Source organism: Anoplopoma fimbria, chromosome 4 (assembly GCF_027596085.1).
Source record: "Anoplopoma fimbria isolate UVic2021 breed Golden Eagle Sablefish chromosome 4, Afim_UVic_2022, whole genome shotgun sequence".
NCBI lineage: Eukaryota > Metazoa > Chordata > Actinopteri > Perciformes > Anoplopomatidae > Anoplopoma > Anoplopoma fimbria.
Genome location: NC_072452.1, coordinates 19,801,592 through 19,825,513, shown reverse-complemented (window position 1 = coordinate 19,825,513; position 23,922 = coordinate 19,801,592). Strand labels below are relative to the sequence as shown.

The 23,922-nt window shown below is 40.7% G+C and overlaps 1 protein-coding gene across 1 annotated transcript in view; it reads left to right on the top strand.

Annotated features, from left to right (window-relative positions):
- slit3 (slit homolog 3 (Drosophila)) overlaps positions 1-23,922 on the top strand; it is a 238,724-nt gene that overhangs the window by 169,049 nt on the left and 45,753 nt on the right. Inside the window, exons 7-15 of the mRNA XM_054597169.1 lie at positions 2,142-2,213; positions 6,451-6,614; positions 7,899-8,043; positions 11,352-11,423; positions 12,954-13,025; positions 14,483-14,554; positions 17,210-17,353; positions 18,132-18,295; positions 21,934-22,084. Coding sequence (XP_054453144.1) covers positions 2,142-2,213; positions 6,451-6,614; positions 7,899-8,043; positions 11,352-11,423; positions 12,954-13,025; positions 14,483-14,554; positions 17,210-17,353; positions 18,132-18,295; positions 21,934-22,084 — 1,056 coding nt within the window. The remainder of the gene's footprint in view (positions 1-2,141; positions 2,214-6,450; positions 6,615-7,898; positions 8,044-11,351; positions 11,424-12,953; positions 13,026-14,482; positions 14,555-17,209; positions 17,354-18,131; positions 18,296-21,933; positions 22,085-23,922) is intronic.

The following is a 23,922-nucleotide window of genomic DNA, read 5'->3' as shown; positions in this document are numbered from 1 at the left end:
CTGACTCTTTACTGTAAAACTCTGACTTCAAGCCATTTGAACAAAGAGGTTGTTATTTTTGCTTTGTATTGTTGTGTTTCTGACCAAATCAATCAAATGTATATTTTGACTTTGTTTATAAACTAAAACAATGATACAAAGATTTGGCTAAAATAGATTTAAAAATTGTAATATGCAGCAAAATTAAATTCCACGCTTCTTTTTTTGCTTATTTGGCAAAAGATCAGTAGTTTATTTGAATTATCTCCAAATGATTTGCTTCACTAAAATAATTTCTGACATGAAAATGTTGCAAGACGACCAAACTAATCTGCTCCTTTTTAAAAAAAACAAAAGCCAAAAAGTCTGAGTATTTGTTCTGTTTTTCACATAATGTAAGTTGTATGTCTTTGTCCAGTTCTGTGTTTTGCTGTATTGCATTTTTTATGTGGACTTCAGTCTTCAGTCATGAGGGACCTGCTTGTGTTCTAATTCCCCCCCACACACCGGTGTTTTGTGTATGCAGCTTTACCATCTAGTACGAGTCTGCCGTCGCAATCTGATCCCCCCCGTGGAAGGCTTTGATGGAATAGCTGTCTTCTCTGCATTTCTTTTTTTCACTGCTCTGATTTCTGTCTCCATTTCTGTACAAGAAAATCGCAGAGAATCAATACAGGTGTTGAGTTTCCTCAAACACACGGAGTGGGACTGCTCACGTGTGTTTGTGTTTGGTTGTAATGACAGTCAGCCTTGTTTTTCATTCCACTTCAGGTCGATACTACATATGAGGCAGAGTGTAGTTTATGAGAGAGCTAATAGTCAGAGACAGCAGCGACCTGCTTATGAGTTAGAGATGGAAGAAGCACAGATCAAGGGGATGGGTGTGGGTTTTCATATGTGTGTGAATGTGTGTGTGTGTGCGTATATCAATAAATAATGAGTTAAAGCTCTATGCGATGACTTGGCACAAAAGCAGCACCCTTAACAGAAAGTCAGAATTCACAAAAGCAGTGTTTTGCAGTTTTGATGATGTTTGAAATAGTACCAGGGACGTTTGTATGATTTCAATTTAAATCAAGTGATTCATATTTATACAACCCAGAATAACAAATCTGTCTTAGTGGGCTTTACAAGCTCTACATCATGCATACCCCTTTACTTTAAGGGGAATATTGTTAAATGATCTATTGGAGACCACCATGACATTTCCCTTGTTAATTAATTACATTTAGGCAATTGTTATTTCAGTTTTCTCAAATTCTATGTTTAAATATGCAAATAATCGCATCAAATATGTGCTAATTTGCATACATTTCCAGGACAGAAATTTGTTTTATCACTCCATAAATCAGAAAATATTGTCAACAGCAGTACAAAACAAATCTATTTTCTGCATGATTTTAAGAATAAAATGTTCTATAAATCAGGCCATGAATGATTCATGAACAAACCCCTCTGTAAATGAAAAGTCATCACGCAGAGCTGTAAACTACTGAAATTAATTTTGCTCTATCCATTTATTGTGGTTTAACAGTTGTTTTGTGATTGAACTGTCACTGTCACATCAAAAAGAACATATATAAAATACAAATATATAAAACATAGAACACTAGTAGATCAGTGGGTTCCACCTTTTTAAGTTGTGTCCCCTTTAAATAAAGAACATCTACTTTGCCCGTATCACAGGTTTAATATGTAAAGATTGTATTGTCCTATGAGTGATTTTTCTGATTGTTTAATATCAATAATTTTCCAGAACCTAAAGTGTTGGATAAAACTGCCCAGTATATTCATATATTATGAAAGCCTAAAAGTAGTTTTTGCTGTAACAGAATATGTTTTATATTCTTTGCTTTTCTATTAGCCACCTCCAGACCCCTCCCAATTCATTTTGTGACCCCTTTGAGAGAAACCACTGCCGTTCTTGTAAACCTAGTTTTTTCAAGTCTGACTCTAAAACAAAAATCCCCAAACTCTTAGATTGGAGCGGTCAGGGATAAGGTGACAAGAACTGGAACCTGCGCTCCGGAGAAAATTGAATTTAACTTGCGTCAGAGTTTAAACCGCCAGACCAAAAAGTGGCACCAGGGTCTTATTTTTCTAACAATCTGTTTTTCTCTTCTCTCCCCCTCTCTCCCCTCTCTCTCTGTTTCTCCATCCAGCACCCTCAACAACAACAACATCACCCTCATCCCCCTGTCCAGCTTCAACCACATGCCCAAGCTGCGGACTCTGTGAGTATAACACACAAACACACACACACACAAACACAAAACTGCTAACATATACTGCAGACGCTCACACACGTGCACTCTGTGGTTGCACATTAACACATACACACATGCACAGAGATGTATTAGTGCCTACTTTCATGCAAACTGAGCACATTGACCGAGCACACAAATCAACTCACATCACTTTCAAACACAAACGCCACAAACACACACAGCATGGCATCGGGGTCTGTGTGCGATCATCTAATCATTCAATAATAAGAGACCAACTCTTCCATTGTTTCATGACTGTGAATAATTATGTGGCCATTACGTACACACACACACACACACACACACACACACACACACACACACACACACACACACACACACACACACACACACACACACACGCACACACACAGACACAGAGATGGATACAGTGACAAATATGTGCATGCACCACAAACACACTTGAGAAATGGTAACCTCATTAATGCCACAAGAAAGACTTGTTTAGTCTCAATAGTTCAATCTGCTTTGATTAATTAAGTAAACCTTTTATACTGATGTTACAGACGTGAGCACAGACTCTGAGAAACACACACACAGTCATGATCCAACACAAACCCTCGGGCCAAATCGTCCTCTCTGATTGATAATAAGGGGGGTTTAATTCGTATGTGTCTTTTTTTCTGCATTTAGTTGTGTGATGGATATCCAACAGTTGCCAAGGCAATGGCACGACATCTCAAGGGGGGATACCCATAATCCCGTGGGACTGTCTGAGAGACAGACCATTGGTTGCATTCCTGCTGGCCACACTGGGGTTGATTTCTGCCAAACCAGCATGCAGAGAATGGGATTTCCTACCCAGATCATCACTTTTAATAGGCCCTTGTGTGGTCACTCGACCCCTACTTCAGAAAACGGGGATTTCTAAATACAAGCAGGATAACAATCGCAGAAGTTCATTTTGTCTTTTACGAGCATTTTCCCCGTTCAACTTTTTGAACGGCAGCATCGCTCAGCAGCCAATCACATGGCAGGGTTTTCTATATTTCCTGCATACTGCTGCAGCTCGAGTGGCAATACAGCTCAAAATCAGCCGTTTGGAAATTGGATTCAGGCAGCAGCGCAGATACACAGTTGCTAGCAAATTGAGTACAGAGTTACCAATATCCAGAATCTTTTTAATCAGAAGGCCTTGTGGGCTTCTGTTTTCTGTCAAAACTGAGTGACTGTTGCCTCAGATTCCCCCGTTCATCCTCTTCCTTCTTTCTCTCCTCGTCCTTGCGTTATGTGTGCATCCCATTTTACAATTTTTTTGTAGTTTTTCTTCCTTAGTTTTCACTTCTTCCTCTCTTACTCCAATCTTTCTTCTCTTTTTAGCCTCTCCTATACTAAATTCTCTGTTTTCCCCATCATACCACTCTTTCCTCCCCTTCATTTTTCTCTGATCTCCATCACTCCCTTTCCTTTGTGTTCTCCTTCCTCCTACCGTCGTACCCTTTTGTTGCTTCCTCTTTCTATTTCTTCACATGACTCCCTCTGTTTCCTCCTGTTGGTCCCCATTCTTCTCCTCCTCATCCTCCTCCTCCTTTTCTTTCCACACGTCATGTTTGTCCTCCTCTCCTCTTCCCAATCTCCTTCCTACATCAGTCCGTCCTCCTCCTCTTTGTCCATTCTGCCAACCTCTTCATCCTCAACCTCCTCCTCCTCCTTCTTGCTCCCTTCTCAGTTTTACATTTTGTGTCCTCATATATCAGTACTGAATTTGCTGCTTTTATAAAAACGACTCATTCAATCAGTTGTTAAGAGATGTCCCTGATTTGATTGTCGGGGAAGTTCGAGGTGTGTGTGTGTGTGTTTGTGTCGAAACCTTTTTTTGTAAATGAATGGGCTCGGTGAATGGTGACCTCTCCTGCCACTTTAATATGTGATTCCTTCAAGCGGCTGCTTTTACATATATTGAGTTATTTCTATTCTTTTATCTCATTCTTTCTCCTTCCATTTATCTCCCTCTCTGTCATCCTCTTCCTCCCTTTGCTCCTGTTTTCTGCAGTATCAGTCTATTCTATTAGCAGTAATGATATCACCTCATGGCGTGTCTCATTCAGAAACTTGAACCAATGAATAGATTAGAAATCCCACTGCTTCTCCCCTGTGTGTGTGTGTGTGTGTGTGTGTGTGTGTGTGTGTGTGTGTGTGTGTGTGTGTGTGTGTGTGTGTGTGTGTGTGTGTGTGTGTGTGTGTGTGTGTGTGTGTGTGTGTGTGTGTGTGTGTGTGTGTGTGCGTGTTTGTCTAATTCACTGTACTGGAGATGTACCCGGTGGAGCAAATACTAAGAATATACACACACACAGAGACAGACAAACATGCCAAACAAACACATATTCACAGAATGCACAATGCCCTTAGTCACCCGCAACAAATAAGCCCAACAAGCGCTATCACTGACTTACAGCTAGTCACACACACACACACACACACACACACACACACACACACACACACACACACACACACACACACACACACACACACACACAAACACACAGCACTTTCTCAACACCCCCTGCCTCTCCCCATTCTCCCCTGTGTTTTAATCCTACTTGTCAGTAATTAAGGCTGAGCCGGGGGTGGACCGGGACGTGGCTATCTCCATGCGGGGGTTTGGCTATAAACTGGATTTATAATGGTAGAGCGGTATTAAAACCCACTGCCCCCGCTGCTAGCATCAATGAGCCCATCTCTGTTCCATAACAGGATTTGTCCTCTGCTTTATTACAAAGGGAGGCCTGTCTTCTGAAAGGCTAGATATCCCGGCTGGCAGATAATACGCTGACAAGACACTCTGCTGTTCATCCGCCCTCTTTCTCCTCATCTCTCTCTTTTTTTTTTTTTTTTAAAGGTGTCAAATCCAGCCAGTGCAGCCTGTAGGGAGTCTCAGCTCTGTGAAAACGTCTCCTGATGCTTTCTATATTGAATTGTACCATTTAATTAATGCTACAAGTGAAATGTGAAATGGCTATTTTTATCAAGTTACTTGAAGTATAAAGGAGCATTGTTCAGCTCTGACCAGGGTCCGAACTAACCGTCTCTGCTCAACATATACATTTTAGATTTTCTTTATTTTCAGGCTGGTTTTGTGGATTTGGAGCTAATGATGATGGTTAAACAAAAAAAAGTGATATTCGTTACCCGGGGAGGTTGGAAGGAGTTTCTATGTAAAAACCTGTGGAGCTAAAATTAGCTGAGTATGTTAGCACATCAAAAACTAGCGTTAGCATGTCTATGCTATGCTAGCTACGAAAGGTATACTGAATGTATACACATGCTTTTGTTTTTTTTAAATGATTTTAACAGTGATTAAAGACCAACCCGGCTATTTTCTTGCTAACACAAATGTTCTTCAGATTAAGTTTGCAGTCATTAAACTAAATTCTGTTCATTTCTGTGGTACTGGAGGAGTAAAACTCACTAAATATCTAAAAACTTGGGCACATACTGCCTAAGGTAACTTTATGGCTAGATAACAACAGAAGCCTCTGAGAAAGTATGCATTTTTGTAATTTTGGTGAACTGACTCTTTAAAATATGTTCTTGTGGGGGTCTAGAGGCCAAGGAATCTAAGAAGCATCACATATAATCACAACATTTCCTTTCTGTTCTAGCTAACCTCTATAAAATCAAGGCAAAAAATACCTCAAAGACATCAAAAGACCTTTCTCAGTTTATTTATTTGCTCTATTGCCTCTCATTATATTCATTTTCATTCTTTGTCTCCACTCCTCTCATGCCTTAATCTTTCCTTCACTCCCTATATCCGGAATTATATTCTATGTTCTCTTTCTGGTCTGTTTGGCTCTTTCTTTCTGAATAGATTGTGATTTAGCCATATGTGTCCTCCCTCTAAAGGGAGTTATTGTCACAGACCTTGGGGAAATGAGAGTTGAGGGTATTTGTTCGAGTGCCTGTTTTGTGTGTGTTTGTGTGTGTGTGTGTGTGTGTGTGTGTGTGTGTGTGTGTGTGTGTGTGTGTGTGTGTGTGTGTGTGTGCGTGTGTTTCACCTAAGAAACAGCCTCATGATCCTGGCTACTCAAATACATTTGCTCGTACTGAGCCGATGTGCTTCACAGACTTTTTGAGAGACTTTTGCCTCTAGAAAGTGCACACTTCAGAGAGGATAATAAAGAATTCATTGAGTTAATTTCACTCACTCAGACTCATTTTCTTTCTCAATCTGTCTCAGGCGTCTGCACTCCAACAATCTCCACTGTGACTGTCACCTGTCCTGGCTCTCTGATTGGCTCAGAGCCAGACGGGGCTTGGCTCCCTTCACCCAATGCATGGCCCCCGCCCACATGAGAGGCCTCAATGTTCCAGATGTGCAGAAGAAGGATTTTCTCTGCAATGGTGAGTTCAACGTCGACACACATCCACACGATATATTCCTTTGAAATATTAAAGAGTGCTGCTGAAGGACACACTGAAGCACCTTTCTAGTGCTTACTGTGGCATGCAAAGTGATGATGTGACTCTTTCTTGAAGAGTCAAGGTAGTGTTATAAAAAGGCATGGTTTTGGTTTTACCCAACATTTGTTTTATATTTTCTCTGGAACAAAACCCGTGAAGAAACTGCCAGTTTTTTGTTCCATTGCAGCTACATGAAATTGACACATGACAGTACTTTAAGACTGAAATTGAGCCTCTAAAGTAAAGTTTGACCTAGAACTATTCAGCAACACCAATATGAATTTGACATACAGAGCAGATTCAGGTGTAAATCCCTGATTTAATTTGGTGCCGTTGAACAGTAGACCCTCTTTGACGTAGTGGTCTACAATACAGGGGATGTAATAATCAGGCCATTATTAGAGGCAACATTGTTATCATCTACAGACAGCTAAGCATTGGGTTTATAGCACTGAGAGAATTACACCATGTAGAGCGCGTAATCAGCTAAAAGGCCGGTATAAGAGCAGTATTGTTATCAGCTGCAGATAGTACAGACACTGTTTATAGGTCTCTGATTCAGCTCAGTTTTAATAGACTGTCAGGATGTGCTCTCTTTATTAGCCTTTAGCCTCTTATTTTCTGCCTACATGCTCTCACTGCTCTTTTCTCCATTCTCATCCCTTATGAGTCAATAACACCCTGTCTCTCTCTTGTTCTTTATTTATTTTATCCCTCCCTTTTCCTTTCTTTCTTTCCTTCCTCCCTCCTTTTTCTATTTTCGTCTCCATGTTCTTACCCTTTCATCCTCCTGCTCATATCCAGCAATATTTTTGTTTAACACACTGTGGCTTGATGATATTAAGTGCTGATATTCAGTTAATATTAAAAATGTCATGCTTCCCCAAAATAATGTATTCCTAGCAGGATGTAAAGGGTTCTGAAACAACATGTTTTAGTGTCCCATGAGACCATCATGGGACACTAAAACAACCAAATATGGGATAAACCTGTGATAAAATATACGAAGACATCATAAAGAATTAAGAATAAAACAGACGCTGAAATTTGATTGCAGAAATTCTAGCAGGCGTAATAACTGTAGCTGTAGGCATGAAGGAATCTTCTTCTCTCCTACATATTTGGCAGTAAACCAGCAAAAGCTATCTCATATGCAAACACGTTAAAGTCAATCTCTCCTTGATGTTTGATATATGTATAACATCTGTATATTGCTTTCTCCAGGTCCAGCACAGACAGAGTCCAGGGCTTGCGTTCCTCATGTAGCCGTGTGTCCACCCAGCTGCAGCTGTAACAACAACATAGTGGACTGTCGTCGTAAAGGCCTCACTGAAATACCAGCCAACCTCCCTGAGGGCATCGTGGAGATGTAAGACTGCTTTATTTTTACCTAAATGCTAAGTGCGTCCGGTGTGTGGTATCGACTGACTTTTTCATGGAGAGCACATTTTTCATATCATTATATATATTCATTTGTGTTTTCTTTAAATGTGTATATTTCAAAATGTTCCTACAGTCTTTTCCCACTTGTATTTTAGCCCACCATATCAGTATTTATGTCACGTGATTCCCTATTTAAAAACTGCATTCTGGCCGCATTCCCAGGATTGACCCAAAATCTAATTCTCTGCATTGTACATTATTTGCTTTTGTGCAAAAATATCATGTGGCAATTTACTATATTATATTTTACTGTTATACTGTGCTGATTATGTGCAAATGTTGTAGCAATGTGATTCTAGTTTTATGATTGAGACATTTTGAACTATTCAAAGATTAAGAATAGCAATAGCTACTTCAAAACAGTTTGTAAGCCAGAGTTTAAATAAAAAGTAAAGTTACAAAACCTTATCCAAACACACAAAGTAAACTCACGAAACTTAATCAAAACACACGCACACATTTTTGCTCACATTCACAAATTCACTTTCACTGTGATCTTTAGACGCTTTGATTCAACATGACCTAGACCTAACATCCAACCCGATCTCTGGAACACTGTGTCTGAGATTGCAGCAAAACTCTTTTCTTTTACACACCCATACACTTTGCCTTCTCTTCTCTCTCCCTCCTCCTTTTCTGTCTATTCCACACATTTAAACACACACACACACACACACACCACAGTGGGACGTGTTTGATATCCGTATTGATCGCTGTACCCTGTTTGTTTGTACAGAGGACAGCTGGTTGATTGCTCTCTGAGTAAGGGAGCAATTCTCCCCCGCAATGCTACGCCAATACCTCTGTACCTCCCCAGCATAAGAAACAGAATCACACCCACATACACACCGATGCACTCGCTTATATGCACACACACCGGTTTTAAATGTGCAAACAAAGTATGTTCTTGGCCACAAATTACAGATACACACACACACACAATCTTGGAGGGTCAAAACACACACACACAAAAACACAAATACACGCATTGTGATTGAGCCACTGGCACCAAAACATATCTGATTAAATATCTTAGGCACACAAACACACACACACACAAACACACACAGCATTAGCATTTGATCCAATATAAATGTTGCTGCGGCAGCCAGAAACAATAAGGCATAATAGAATGATGTATTGTCAGTCCTACAATAGGAACAAAGTCATCTGAATGCTGGTGACAAGGATCACTGCCAAATGTGTGTGTGTGTGTGTGTGCATGTGTGTGTATGCAAACAGCATGCAAGCGTGTGTTTGAGTGGCAATCGGTTCCTCCAAGTCAAATACATTCATAAAGCAATTTAGCAAAACAGGTTTGTCTCAAGGCGTTTGACTTCATTAGGACAATGACAGAGTCTGTGAGTGTGTGAGTGCCCACTCAGCCCATTGTGAAAATGCTCGCCTGCCAAAGCCATCTCCTGTTTCAGTTGCCGTTCAATCGTCGCCTCACCTTATAGATTTTTCATATTGCCCCTTAAAACATCTACCCTTCAATACATCCTTTGAAATTGAGTCTCTAAGTGTCTTTGACTCAACCTTGGTTTAAAGCCCCCAGATATAATTTGTGACTTGTTGTGTGTGCAGATTGTCTCCGTCAATATCTGTACATCCTTGATTTATTTTGATCCCTTGTACAAATAAGGTGTTGTTGCTTTCCAGGGACATGAGCCAAGACACAGCCACCTGTGAGGGATGTGTCGCATTCAAAAGCAGGACCACGTTTCATTTTATTAAAAAAAAAACACAGTTACAAGGTGGCAGTCACTAAATTTAATCCCAGAAACTTTGATCAATATTTGGCTCTGGGTCCATTTTTATCAGCGGTATTAAACTGTGACAAACAGTTATCAAAGACAAGATAGATGGATGGATGGATAGATAGATAGATAGATAGATAGATAGATAGATAGATAGATAGATAGATAGATAGATAGATAGATAGATAGATAGATAGATAGATAGATAGATAGACACGAGAAGAGAAGGATGGAGAGTGGAGGTCAAGAGCAGGACAGGGTGGGGTCTGAGGAGGAGGAGTAGCTGAAGAAGAAGGGTGGATTAGTTCCCATTTATCATTCTGACAGCTGACCCTGTGGTCGGCCTTGGGACCTCACCGCATCCTCCTCCTCTCCTTTTTTTCTCTTCTCCCATGTTCTCCACACTTCTCCACTCGTCTGGTTTCATTATTGTTATCCCTCTTTCTCACTCCCCTTCTATGATTTCTCTTTTGTCCCACTCTTTCCCTTCACTTTCTCTTATTTCCAAGTATTTTATTCACATTGCTTTCGCTGCATCCTCTCCTCTCCTTCTTTTCATCGCAGCACCAACATATAGAATAGATTAGTTACATAGATGAAAGTGCAGCCTAGACCATCAGGAGAGCAGAAACCAAACTACAATACATTTCAAACATCAAACATGATAATAGATAGAGTACTACCAGTGTTGTGTAATGAGTGTACAGTTCATGTGATGTTCATTGTGTTCACGAATACAGTCTGACTGCATCTAAAGAACAGAGTGTTGTGGCTCCATCAAAGGAATATATATTATATTCAAGAATATGAGGAATTATGATTGGAAAATTAAAATAGCTAATATTCTGCTGTTACAGTCAAACCAATTTTGAATGGGTCATGTGTAAATTGTGCACTGAAACCTGTGTTTCACTGAGGTTGAGATGGAAAGTTTGATGGAGCCAGTTAGCAGTCAGCTAGCGACACATTTGTACATCACAGTTCCTCTTGAACACTTTGGCGGGGCCTTACTGAACAAACAGGAACTGTGTCACAGCAGTCCAGGTTTTGGTTGCTTTTGTTCCCATGTTGGTCCCATTTCAGCTTTCATTACCCCTGAGCTGCAAAATTCTACTCAACATTTCATACTGACTGACCTTGACCGGCCGTGCTGCAAAGCACTGAACAACCTTCAGAAATATTGTGTAGATTTTGATTGGAACAGCCACCTTTTGAACTTTCTGTGCCGTTGTGCGTGATTTAGACTGTGGGGTAAACACGACTTCATAATAACCAATGACCTCTCCGTCCTTGTTGAAATTCAACATCAGAACGTCAAGGAAAGAAAATGAATGAAAAGAAACTTATGTTGAAATTGTATTAAAATGTTCTCATTGTATGTTTTAGGGGTAATGTGCCTTTTTAATTCATTTGAAGGGATTGTTTAAAATCATCTAATCTCACCCCCTCCCTTCTCTCTCCCTCTTTCACTCAGTCGCTTGGAGCAGAACTTGATTAAAAGTGTCCCAGCAGGAGCCTTTTCTTCCTACAAGAAGCTCAAGAGGATGTAAGTCTGTGTGAATAAAACTGCATACACGGTCTCAAACACACACACACACACACACACACACACACACACACACACACACACACACACACACACACACACACACACACACACACACACACACACACACACACACACACACACAAATGCATGGGTATTCACAAAAGTTGGCAAGCATACAATCATGCACTGGTATGCATGAACATGACTCATATTAAGAACCTGAGCAGCAATGTTCTTTTACTGGCATGGATGCATTATTTCATTCATTCATTTAAGCAGTTAAGTCCTGCTCAGGTCAACTACAACAATGGCATCATCTGCATAACAACGAGTATAAATGTCATGCGCATTCACTTCCAAACCATTAATGTGAACAGAAAATAAAGCAGACCCAGTATAGAACCTTGGGGCACTCCAAGGTTAAGTACAGTAATCCAGCAGAAACTGAGCCAATTTACTTTTACACAATTGAGTCCAATCTGAGATCATTTTTAAACCAAAGGTCTGTTAATCAACCTTAGTGTTAGCTAGACATGATATACTATGTCATAGGCTTTGAACAAATCAATAATTAAGGCTAGGGGATTCTGACTCCAGGGCTTCAGTTATATGATTAACAATATTTACTGCAGCAGTTAAAATGCTTGTTTTGTTTAGATTGTAGCTAATAGTCAGACAAAATTACACTAGCAAACAGGGGAAATATGGAAATAAACAAATATTGAAACAATCAAATCTGCAGCAACTGTAACAAAATATGGATTAAATGGTCAATATCTTCAATTTCATAAAAAATGTACCTCAATAGCAGAAAATGGTTTGATTATATACAACTTGAATTAACAGATGCATAATCAGGCACTAATGTATAGAACATTTAAACAGAAGAAGGGCATATGTGTAATCTGTCTAAGTCCAAACCAGCACACACACACACACACACACACACACACACACACACACACACACACACACACACACACACACACACACACACACACACACACACACACACACACAGAGACATAAAGCTCACTGGTGAAAAATGTCCTTATCATGCAAATGGATGAAAATGCCAGACTTTCAGAATTCTGCAAGGTTGTAAGGTTATCCACACACACACACACACACACACACACACACACACACACACACACACACACACACACACACACACACGCGGATGGAGTTTTAACCTCCACAGAAGTGTTAAATAATATATCTTACAGTGGTGGAAGTGACACGAACTGCACTTAACATGCCACTGCTTCCAGTCTATCTCTCTCTCTCTCTCTCTCTCTCTCTCTCTCTCTCTCTCTCTCTCTCCCTCTCCCTCATTTACTTACACATTCAGCTCTTCTTACTTTTTTTTAAACTCACGTCCTCTTACCTTGACCTCTACTGATGTATTCTGTCATGATCATTTGTCAGACAGTTCTAGGACATTCACACAGAATGAGCCCCATCACTGTGTATTACAGTAATGCACTTATCTCCCCCCTGTATCTCTCTCTCTCTTCCCCACAGAGACTTGAGTAAGAACCAGATTTCTGACATTGCCGACGATGCTTTCAGTGGCCTCCGCTCACTCACCTCACTGTAAGTATGGAACGGGTACATGCCAACACACACACACACACACGTATCCAGACAGGAAAGTAATTGCATTTCCAGACATTTAGAAAAAATGAAAATGTAGTCGCTGTGGATGTTGACAACCGGAGCACAGCACTGCGGAGTATGCGTAAGCGCTGCATGTGAGTCTTGTACGTGCGCGTGTGTGTGTCTGAGGGTGAACGTGATAAGAACATGAAGGACAGTTTAATTTGTATCAATCTGGAGCATGAAAATGAGACAGACAGACAAGAAGGGGTAGACAAGGTGAACCCTCACAACACACACACTCACAAACACACACACACACACACACACACACACACACACACACACACACACACATACATAGCAGATTCAGTTGAACAGAAATGTCACTGAGAGGCATAACTTTTGCAGCAGAGGGCAGCTGAGGCGTGATGCAGAGCAAAGTATAAAAATGCTCAAGGGAATTAAAAGGTTGCAACTATAATTGCCAAACATAATTTCGTTTTTTTACGTTCAAATGACATAATTGTGGCATAGTGAGAAATGTCACAGGGCTGGAATGACTGTGCTGTACCTGTTTTTTTTGTATGTATAGTCTAACATAAAGAAGTAAAAAAAAAACATTGTCAACATTTTCCCTTGTAACACAAGGCCCTGAAATGTTTTCTCCAACTCTGCCAGCTTTTTCATCCAGAGCAGATGTATTCAGGGTCCTCTCTGCCTTTAGGAGAGTTAAATATATTAGTGGGATTTTATAGAAGATCGGTTAGTCAAAAAACACTATAATAACAAAAGACATCTTGGTTTAAGGTATAATTTGTAATGGTTTTGTATTAAAGTGTCGCTGACCAGTGAACATGTTCAAATTAGCTGATTTAGAGTTATTTTATTAAATCACACTGTTTTATCTAAAATGAAATACATTGTTATGAAGTTGAAAAATTCTGATTTTGGAGTTACATGGTTTTCACAGCATTATTCCTTCTTGCTTTACAGGCTGTTTTCAGCTGAGACACCTTCATGTGACCGCTACTGACATTCTGACCACAATTTGACATAGGCATCAAACTTTGCTATCTAAGGATAGTATTTAATATAAATGTACATGTATTTTGCAAAGCCAACACCACTGCTTTGCTACACAGCTAGGATACAAATATGAAATCATAATACTTAAAATTGCACTTAATATGATCAAGGATTGCAAAATGTAAGAGATGCAAACTGGGAAGGGACACTGATTAAATCCTCATTTTCCTGAAAAAAGACAGGAGCCACTGTTCATTCAGTCCATGCTGTTGCTTATTACAGCAATTTAAAGATTATAATACAAATGTGTCAAAAAATACACTTAAAGGGGATAAAATCCTATAAGATGCCACATAAGTCTCAGCTCAAGGACAGCTTTGTAGCCACTGTAAGCTAAATTATGTTGTCTTGTCTGTCCTGTGCAGGGTGTTGTACGGAAACAAGATCACAGAGCTGCCCAAGGGATTGTTTGATGGACTGGTTTCCCTCCAGCTACTGTAAGTACTGTCTGTGTGCTCTGCTCTTATGTGTTTACCTGTGTGTACTAGTGTTGTGCCCCCAGAAAACAATGAAAAACACTGTTCAGTAAACAAAAGAATATCAACCTCAAGTTTGGGATAGAAACACTGTATCGTCATGGATTTGTGACAGAAATGCTGTACAGCTACAGCTTCTATTAGAAAAATGCACCAAATGGCAACTGATGAACATGTGAAATGTAAAATAAAGCACAACCTACACACTCAAAGGCCATTATTGTATGTGATATGTCGACAAGGGACATAACTGCTGTGTGGCAAATAAACCTTGCAGTGTCCCATAATATTGCAATTATGTTGGCTCCAATTGGAGCATTATAAATTTATGTAGATTTGGATGTATTTGTGTTTAATATTGTACTTCATTTTCCATGATTCAGATGATTTGGTGAATTGGTCAGATAGTGAAATATATAGTACATTACTTTTGTACCACGATTACGGCCAATATTTAATGCAATATTTAATATTAAGTATGGTAGTAATTTTATGAGGAAGAGCAACACTTGGTTATCATCACTATAGCACAGTGGCAAATAAAGCAGAATGCCTTCTTCATGCATTTACCCTCCATCTGTCCTGCATCGTGTGAGTGTTGACAGAAAAGTTGATGCAAATTGATGCACTGTAATAAAAACAGTAATCTCACATAGTTCTTTTAACAATCAGTGTCTACTAGGAAGAAAACTATTTATTGTGAATCATTTCTTGTGAGCACAGGCTCAAACTGCAGCAGTGGAGCAGCATGCAGTAAAAATGTGGACTCCTGTAACATCACAGTGGTACTGTACGGAGCATATGGTCCCCGCAAATGCCGCAGTCCACTGCAGAAACAGCTAATGTTCTGGGCTTTTCCATCGTAAAGTGAAGCGAAGCAAAGAGAATGAGGATGAGTGAATCTAACCCACAAACACCTTTTACGGGCTTAGGTGGATCATTGGGATGCATGGTGCATAGTCAGACACAGAGAGAGAGAAGGGGGTGGGGGGGATAAAATAATGGATGAGGAGGGGAAAGATGGGGGAAAAAAAGACGTGGACATAAGGAAGAAGATGGATATGGAGAAACATATAAATGCAGATAGGATTGAAACAAGGAGTGAAGAAAACCAGAGAGAGAAATAAACTTTGTGTGGCGTCGTTAACATTAAGTATCCCCTGATCGGGGTCATGATGATGACAAGGTGATGATGCTAAACACTGCATACTTTATTTTTGTTTATAGATGCACATGTGATCCCTTAATAGGATAATTCAAGTCTGCTTCTGTGCATTTGTGACTGCTTCAATCGCTGAATAAATAAAGCACTAAATGACTCGTTAATATTCATGTCTTGCCACCACATCATTGGTCAATCCAATCTCTCTCAGCAGGCGTTGGAAGGGAACATGTCTGTAAATATTTCACCACTGACAGAAGACAAACAAAAAACAAAAAAACAGTCAGTTTGTCAGGAATTTCCAGATGCTGTTATTCTTCAATATAGTATAATAATTATACATCATATATTAGCCTTGACTGGTGAAGCTAGCAGCACGTAAACCTTCCATGACAGAGACCTGTTTCCTGCTTTGTATAGCAACCGGTCTGCTGTTTATATTGTCTGCGTTGCTTTGTTTCACTGGTGCAGTTTCAAATAATTAGTTCCCCCTGTGAGTCGCCTAATGAGGCGTGAATATGTCGCAGAGCAGCATGTGTGTGTGCGTGTATCTGCCTGTGTGTGTGTGTGTGTGTGTGTGTGTGTGTGTGTGTGTGTGTGTGTGTGTGTGTGTGTGTGTGTGTGTATGTATAGGCAGGTTTTGCCAGTATAGGCGCTAGTAAGACGACTTGAGATGATTAAGCTGAGCTGCGGTAGAAAGCACAGAGTTAGTCACCTGTCAGAGAAAGAAAGAAAGAGAGAGGGACAAAGAAACAGAATTAAAGAGAAGAGTTTTTGTGTGATAAAAGACTAAAAATGCAGACGTACAGGCGAAAAGCTGTCAACTTGGTTATATTAGCGAATGAACTGCAGGTATGGGAGAGAGAGATGGAGGAAAGGGTGGAGGTCCAAACCTTTCCTGTCATTTACCTAATCCCTATATCACATTTCTCATTTCCCTTTCTCTCCTCCATTTTGACTGCCAGCCTATTTTACTTAATTGTATATCTGTGTCACTCAGAATTAAATATTTTCGCCCGTCCCTTCACTGTCTCGCTCCATTATTTTCCTCCATCCCAACTCCATTCTTCCATCTCCTCTTTTCCTCCTTCCCTTTTTTACCCTTGCCATCTGTCTCTCCCATCAAAACAAGATATCACAGCCAGACTAAACAGAAGAGGAGGTGAAAATATATAAAACTGCAATTTTCAGATTTATTTGTCACAGCCAGAAGAAATATAATCATGACTGTGTGCAGAGGACGGGAGAGGCTGTAGGGAGGGAGAGGGGAGGAAATAGGGAGGAGAAGAAGAGGACAGGGGAGAAAAGTTGTGGTTTTTCAGCTGAGAAAAATAAGTTATCTCATTATCTGGAGGATGCGTTTATCTTTTGTTTGTGCTGTGCACAGAGGTAATTAAGTTAAATAAGTAAAGTAAATAAAGATAAATAACAAATGGCTCTTGCTTGTGTTTCAGGCTGCTGAACGCCAACAAAATTAACTGTTTGAGAGTCAACACCTTCCAAGACCTGCAGAACCTCAACCTGCTGTCGCTGTACGACAACAAACTGCAAACAATCAGCAAAGGACTGTTCGCCCCTCTGCGCTCCATCAAGACTCTGTAAGTTACTCAGGTTTTTAGGGTTTTTCATTAACCCAGCTGCTACAATTTAAATTAATTGGCAACTATTTCCATAAGTGGTTAATCGTTTTGACTGTTTTCCTGGTCCCAGCTTTTGAATTGTGACATATTGATGTTATTCTTGTCCTATATAACAGGGAATGGAATATATTAAGGGTTTTGGACAGTTGGTTGGAAGAAATCTAGTAAACTGACCTTCTGTAGCCACTGAGAGGCTTTGAAAGACATTACACAGGCATGTGTTAACAAGCTGAAGAATCTGGAACTGTTAAATATGACATCAAAAGCCAAAGAACCATGTCAACTAACAGGGAAGCGTAATATCACAGGATTTTACACAGATATGACTGCACAGTTTTATTCTTTGTGACATCCAAAGTCCAAGATTAAGTTTTAAGGTAAAACAAACTTGCATACTGTTGCTTTAATTGATGTTTAAACATGATTATTCAGACATACAGAGGAAAGAGGCCAACATACTTAGAACTGGACATGTATCACCGTTGTGTTAAGCAATGTTTAATATGCAATGTTTAACACTTTTCTTATTTCTGGATAATACATAAAGGTTATTAGTGTTTTTTGCTGCATGAAACAGATATTTCCTAACTTGCTGTATGCTAGAAGCTGTTTCTTGAAAAAAAGATGTAGCAGACGCCAGAAGTTTAAAGGAACAGATGTAAAATCGTACCCAGGTTTTGGTTGAATCAGGAATGTGTGGCATGAGTACTGTAACATCCCTCTCTCTCTCTCTCAGCCATCTGGCCCAGAATCCCTTTATGTGTGACTGTCACCTGAAGTGGCTGGCGGACTACCTGTTTGACAACCCCATTGAGACCAGTGGAGCGCGCTGCAGCCACCCCAGAAGGCTGGCTAACAAGCGCATCAGCCAGGTGAAAGGCAAGAAGTTCAGGTGCACAGGTAGGAGACGAGTTCACGCAGACACACCTGAACACACACACACACACACACACACACACACACACACACACACACACACACACACACACACACACACACACACACACACACACACACACACACACACACACACACACACACACACAAGCAAACATGCAGGGGGTCACCTCTGAATGTTAATGAAGACTCATGTTGATCAGGTGAAGGTTAAATGTTAAGGTGCACAGATAAATCTCTATGAACACATGTAGTTTTAAAAGCTTGTTTGTTTATGTGTAATTAGAAACTGATATTTGTTTACTGACACACACACATTCACACACAGACACTATGTCTCTCTGTGGTAGGATTTTATTACTGTTATTTCCTTTGATATGAGCCATGGGTCTCACTAATTACAACACAGACCAATTCAATATACTGCAGCAGCACAATAACTAACCCAGCAGGGACCGGCCATAGACAGCGATCGCCCACTTGTGTGAGCGAATGAGTGTCTTTGTGTGTAGGACTGTATCCTCTTCACATCCTCAGTGCCGCTCCACGGTGGCTCCTAACGTTGTTTTCTAGGTCTTAAATATTATGCCTTTTTTATTGACCAATGGGAATAAAAAATTAAATCCCCTTACAGACATTTTATAGACTATTTGAATTGTGTGAGAACGGTGGTTGTCATTGGTTTACAAGGCAGCAAAGAAGGGGATCTTGGTTACAACAGTCACTTTAACCTGACACTAAATGGGATTATGCTATTAAAAGATTATCACGCAACAGATTTATCTTTAATAAGCAGCAGCATTCTTACGATTTGATGTAACAAACATGTCAAATACCGAGGCTTGATCAGTCGCTTCAAACTATTACGCTCTTAATACACCTCTAGTGTCATTTTTGTACGTAGCAGGGACGGTGTGTCAATACAATATATGTTCATAGTCTCTTTTCAAAATAAACTTCGGTCCCAACCTAAACCAGGCACACAATACACAGCATAACACATACTATTAAATGGTGCTTTGCAGTATCATGAGCACATGTGGTGCATATTTGACGAGAAAAGTCTCATTGGTAAGCTCTCAAGCAATCAAGAAAACAAATGCTCCTAAAGCCGTCCTCTTTGCTTCAGCCCCTGCTGTCTGCAGTCCCCATGCCTCTCTTTGCATCTCCTCTTCCTCTCTGGACCTTGTGGACATTTTTCTGCTATTGGTGGGCAGCACCGCCCCCCCCTCCTGTGTGGATCTGCAGCTGTCTGTTGCCTCTCCTCTCCCGTATGGACCCTGCCTCCCCCCTGACTGATTGGTGCAGCTCTCTGTTGCCCCCACCTTCCTCCTGTGTGGACCTGCATTCTGATTGGTTCGTGCAGCTGTCTCTTGTGCTTGATCTAACCATGTGGCCCCGCCTACTGTGGCATCACATGGTTCCGTCAAGCGCCAGGGACCGCCGAGCACACACCCACCTGCCAACCCAATCACACACCTTGGAGCAAAAAAATTGAGGGCTACATCCTGTTTGTCTGCATTAATGTGTAGTCGCTTCTGATACATGGGACTCTTAACTGTGGTTGAACTTAATGGACATAGACAAGTATCTAACATCAACTCATATTTCAGTCAGCCGTTCATAAACACCCATATCATCATTAATGCTCAACTCCAACTTACATTTGAGCTCAGTTTTCTCAACAGACTCTCCTACATTTCCTTCCTTATGTTGTTATGTGTAAAGTATTAATATGTCATTTGAGGGGCTCAAATGCTTGGTAATATCCAGTGACACCAGATTTTGCTTTCAGTCAGATTCGGTAAAAAAAACAAAAACCTAGATTTAACTGATTAAACATTGACGCGTAGTTAGAGAGAAAGGTGGGATTAAACTCTTGTTTTGTATTAACGCATGGTGAAAAAAATAAGCGCTGTAGCGAGTGCAGGACATCACAGAGTGTTTGATAAAAAGCTGAATCATTTACAACATTGTGGACGGCTGTTAGCCCTTAGCCGTCCCAAGAAATTTTCCTTCCTGCCCTTATTTTGGGCGCCACTATGGACGAACGGCTCCCCTAACATTCACCCATATCGTCTATGCCTAGAGGGCCGGCTCTGCACCTCGCCATGCTAGCTCCTGTAGTTTACCCGCGCTCCCTTCCCACCTGCTTTTTATATGGCAAAATCTGGTCTGGTAGCACCTGTACACCTGTCTCCACTGTCGAAGCGCTGGCAGTGCTTCAGTGGCTAGCATGACTGATCCTACCACCGCTGTACAAACTGCTTTCCCCCTTTTCTGCTCCAACTGAGGGACTCTAAAGAAAAAAGTCAAGCTAATACTGTTATACGGGTTTCCTCATCCTTTCCTTCTATCTTTTAGTATATCTATAATCCTTCCCACCCCAAATGATTTGCTCTCTTCCTTCCCTTTCTTTCATTGCTCTTTCCTTTATGTCCACTTGCTAACCAACAAGGTGTGTGGCAGCCCGGGGATATCAAATATTCTGCCACTGAAAGGAGCTAACCAGCCAATTCTCCAAACAGTGAGACATCGTTGGAAGAGCAGAAATCAATACCCGAGTTCAAATCAAGGTTGTTCACTGCAAATGACCCCTCAATAGGTAGTCCTATACTAGGTAGTGATGAGCTGAAAGCACATGAGCCATAAAGGGAATGTGGAGACAGAGAATCAAGAATCTAATAGTCTGTGCCAAATTAAGAGCCAGTTGATTGGCGAAATATAGAAAAAGGTAAATTGAAAGAGAACAGATAGACATGCAAAGTTAGAAAGAGAGAGAGAGAGAGAGAGCGGGAGAGAGGTAATGATAACCGTGAGAACTAAGAAGTGTGTTCGTGGCGCACAGATACAAGTGCTGCATGATATAAACCAGCTCCGTTCCACAGGCACTAGCGGTCATAAATATCAGCTCACATTACATCTAAATAACAGAAGTGGTCTCTGGCGCACCTTGTTAAATAAAAAACATCCGGGGTTAAACCGCATTTATCAACAGAATGAATCCATAAAACCACATGGATATCTGTTTGTTAATTTGATGTATAGCCATGAACCGCACCCACTCTGCATCAGCCCTGTGCATGCTCCACTGTACTGTAGTGCAGCAGCATGCAGCCTGTTTCTTTTAAATAGATGAGGTAGACACAGTTCACTCATGTCTTGCAAATGCCTAGTTGGGTAATTACGTTTTACAACCTTTGACAGCTGAAATTAGAGCATAGGTGGAATTTACCAAACAAACTTCAATGAGAAACTGATAGCGAGAACCTGGCAGTGAAATAAAGCAAAATGGCTGCATATTCATGTTTTCTTTTTCATGTTGGCTGTATATTTATTGGGATTATGTTGTCCCTTTGAATATAAGGTGTAAAGAAGAACTTATTTATATCTGGTCAGATGTAAGTGGGACAATATTTTAATTGTAATAATTTAACCATACAGTCTAACATTAACAACTCTTTCTCTCCTCCCCTCCATCTTTTTCCCCTTTTCTCCTCTGTTGGCTTAATTTACCTGGTATTCCTCCTTCCCTTCCTACCTTCTGTCTATCTTTTCGTCTGTCCTCCCTGTTTTTTTTCTATTTCAACAATGTCACTTTCTCTCTTTTTTGGATTTTTCCCTCCCTCTTTCCACTGCAGGTCAGGAGGACTACCGTAGTCGTCTGAGCGGGGATTGTTTCCAGGATCTGGTGTGTCCGGAGAAATGTCGCTGTGAAGGCACCGTGGTCGACTGCTCCAATCTCAAACTGACCCGTGTACCTCCACACATCCCCGAACACACAACCGACCTGTAAGTCAGCCGGCCTGTCCTTTTTACACAAACTCTTAAATGTATGCAAACACATGATGAAATATCAGATTCAGAGCCATGTGTTAGACCGCTCTAACCTGAAACTGTAAACCACCAAACATCCTTTTGCAACATTCCACACCATGTCAAGAAGTTTTTCACTTTATCAGGCACATGCAAACACCAAACCAGCCATACAGACAGGGAAACATGCACAGGTACAAACAGAAGCGTCTAGGATTGCATACATGCAAAGACAAATACAAATGCGCGTATGCAATGCGCGTATGCAATGCAATGCACGCGCAGATGTCTGCCTTTCTCTCTCGGAGCAGTATTAAGAACGTCGCTTTTCATTTCAAGCTCCCAGTCCAGATGCCTCTCAACAGTCTTTTCCATCTCCCTCAAAGTCCCAAAGGAGCCATCATCATGTCTGGTGAAGGGTCTCACACTAGAATACAGAACAGTCCCATGGATCATTCATTTTACTGCTGAAAAATGGAAAGGGAGTAACAGATAACACGCAACAGGAATACGGTAGCCTGATTGCAAAAAAGGTGAAGAAGCCTGTATGAGTTTAGAATCTGCTGGACTAAATAAACAATTTGGTATTATGCGGGGGATTTGTGTTGATAGGCAAGACTATTTCATAATTCTGTTGAGCTACAGAAGCATAAAATCAAATGTCAAATACTTAAAAACTCAGGAAAAATCATAAAACACACCCCGACCGAGAGAAGAAAAGTGTGCTGCTGCTGAAATCAGCCAGCCCCGTCTTAATAATAATAAGCTAATATTTCCACACAGGAATTATGAATCAATACGAGAGGCAAAGTTTTCCCTAATAATGCTGAATCAGCTTTAAAATGTAGTTGAGGGATGGAAAGCTTCTGCCATTGGCTATCACTGTGGTACTCATAGAGAATAGCTGCATAATAAAGGACCACTGCAGCATTAAGGGAGATGCAGAATGGTTCCTTATGGAGTCCGTTCCATAATGGTGACTACAACCCCATGGCCACTTTGGATAACTAATAATGTCAATATCTTACAGACCATTAGACTCCAATTCCTATCTCGCTCTCTTTCTTTGGTTCTGCTTCTCTCCGTGAACTATTGCATCCTCCAGTCCCACCTCCTTCCCTCTCTTTCTGTTCCCCGGGTGCCTCATGTCCAAAATATAAACTTTGTCCTTCATGGTTGCTTAGAGGGCAGATCAGAGTTTCTACTGTGTTGACACCCTCTCTCTTTTTCTTGCCTTTTCATTAAGAACACAACCAACCAGTGGCTTTTTTAAGGCCACACACACAAGCAGCCAGTTGTGCCCTGTGTAACCTGCCTTATCAGGGGAAATCAGGGGAGGTTGTGACTGAGCTGAAGGCTTATATATATATATATATTTCTCTCTTCTGTCTATCTTTCTGTCCTTCTTCTATTCCCACTAGCCACAAAGATCCTTGACACTGGCCTTGTGAGTGTTCAATAAGTAAGAAGGAATCTGTTTTAAGAGAATTATTTGCACTCAATACATTTGTACATTCACTACATCACAAGGTAAAGAGATAGGAAACATTTGTTGTTTTATCTATACCGACTTTGCAATATGTTATTTCAGTTTGGCCTCATCCAGGTGGATCAATCTTTAAACTCCCCCTGTATCTCATTAGAAAGTGTCCCCTCCAGCTGAACTTTTACTTTCTTTCCCCAATTTCTCTCACTTTGCCTCTTTAACACACACACACACACACACACACACACACACACACACACACACACACACACACACACACACACACACGCTCTCACACACACATACACAAAGAGCATTCTTTTTTTGC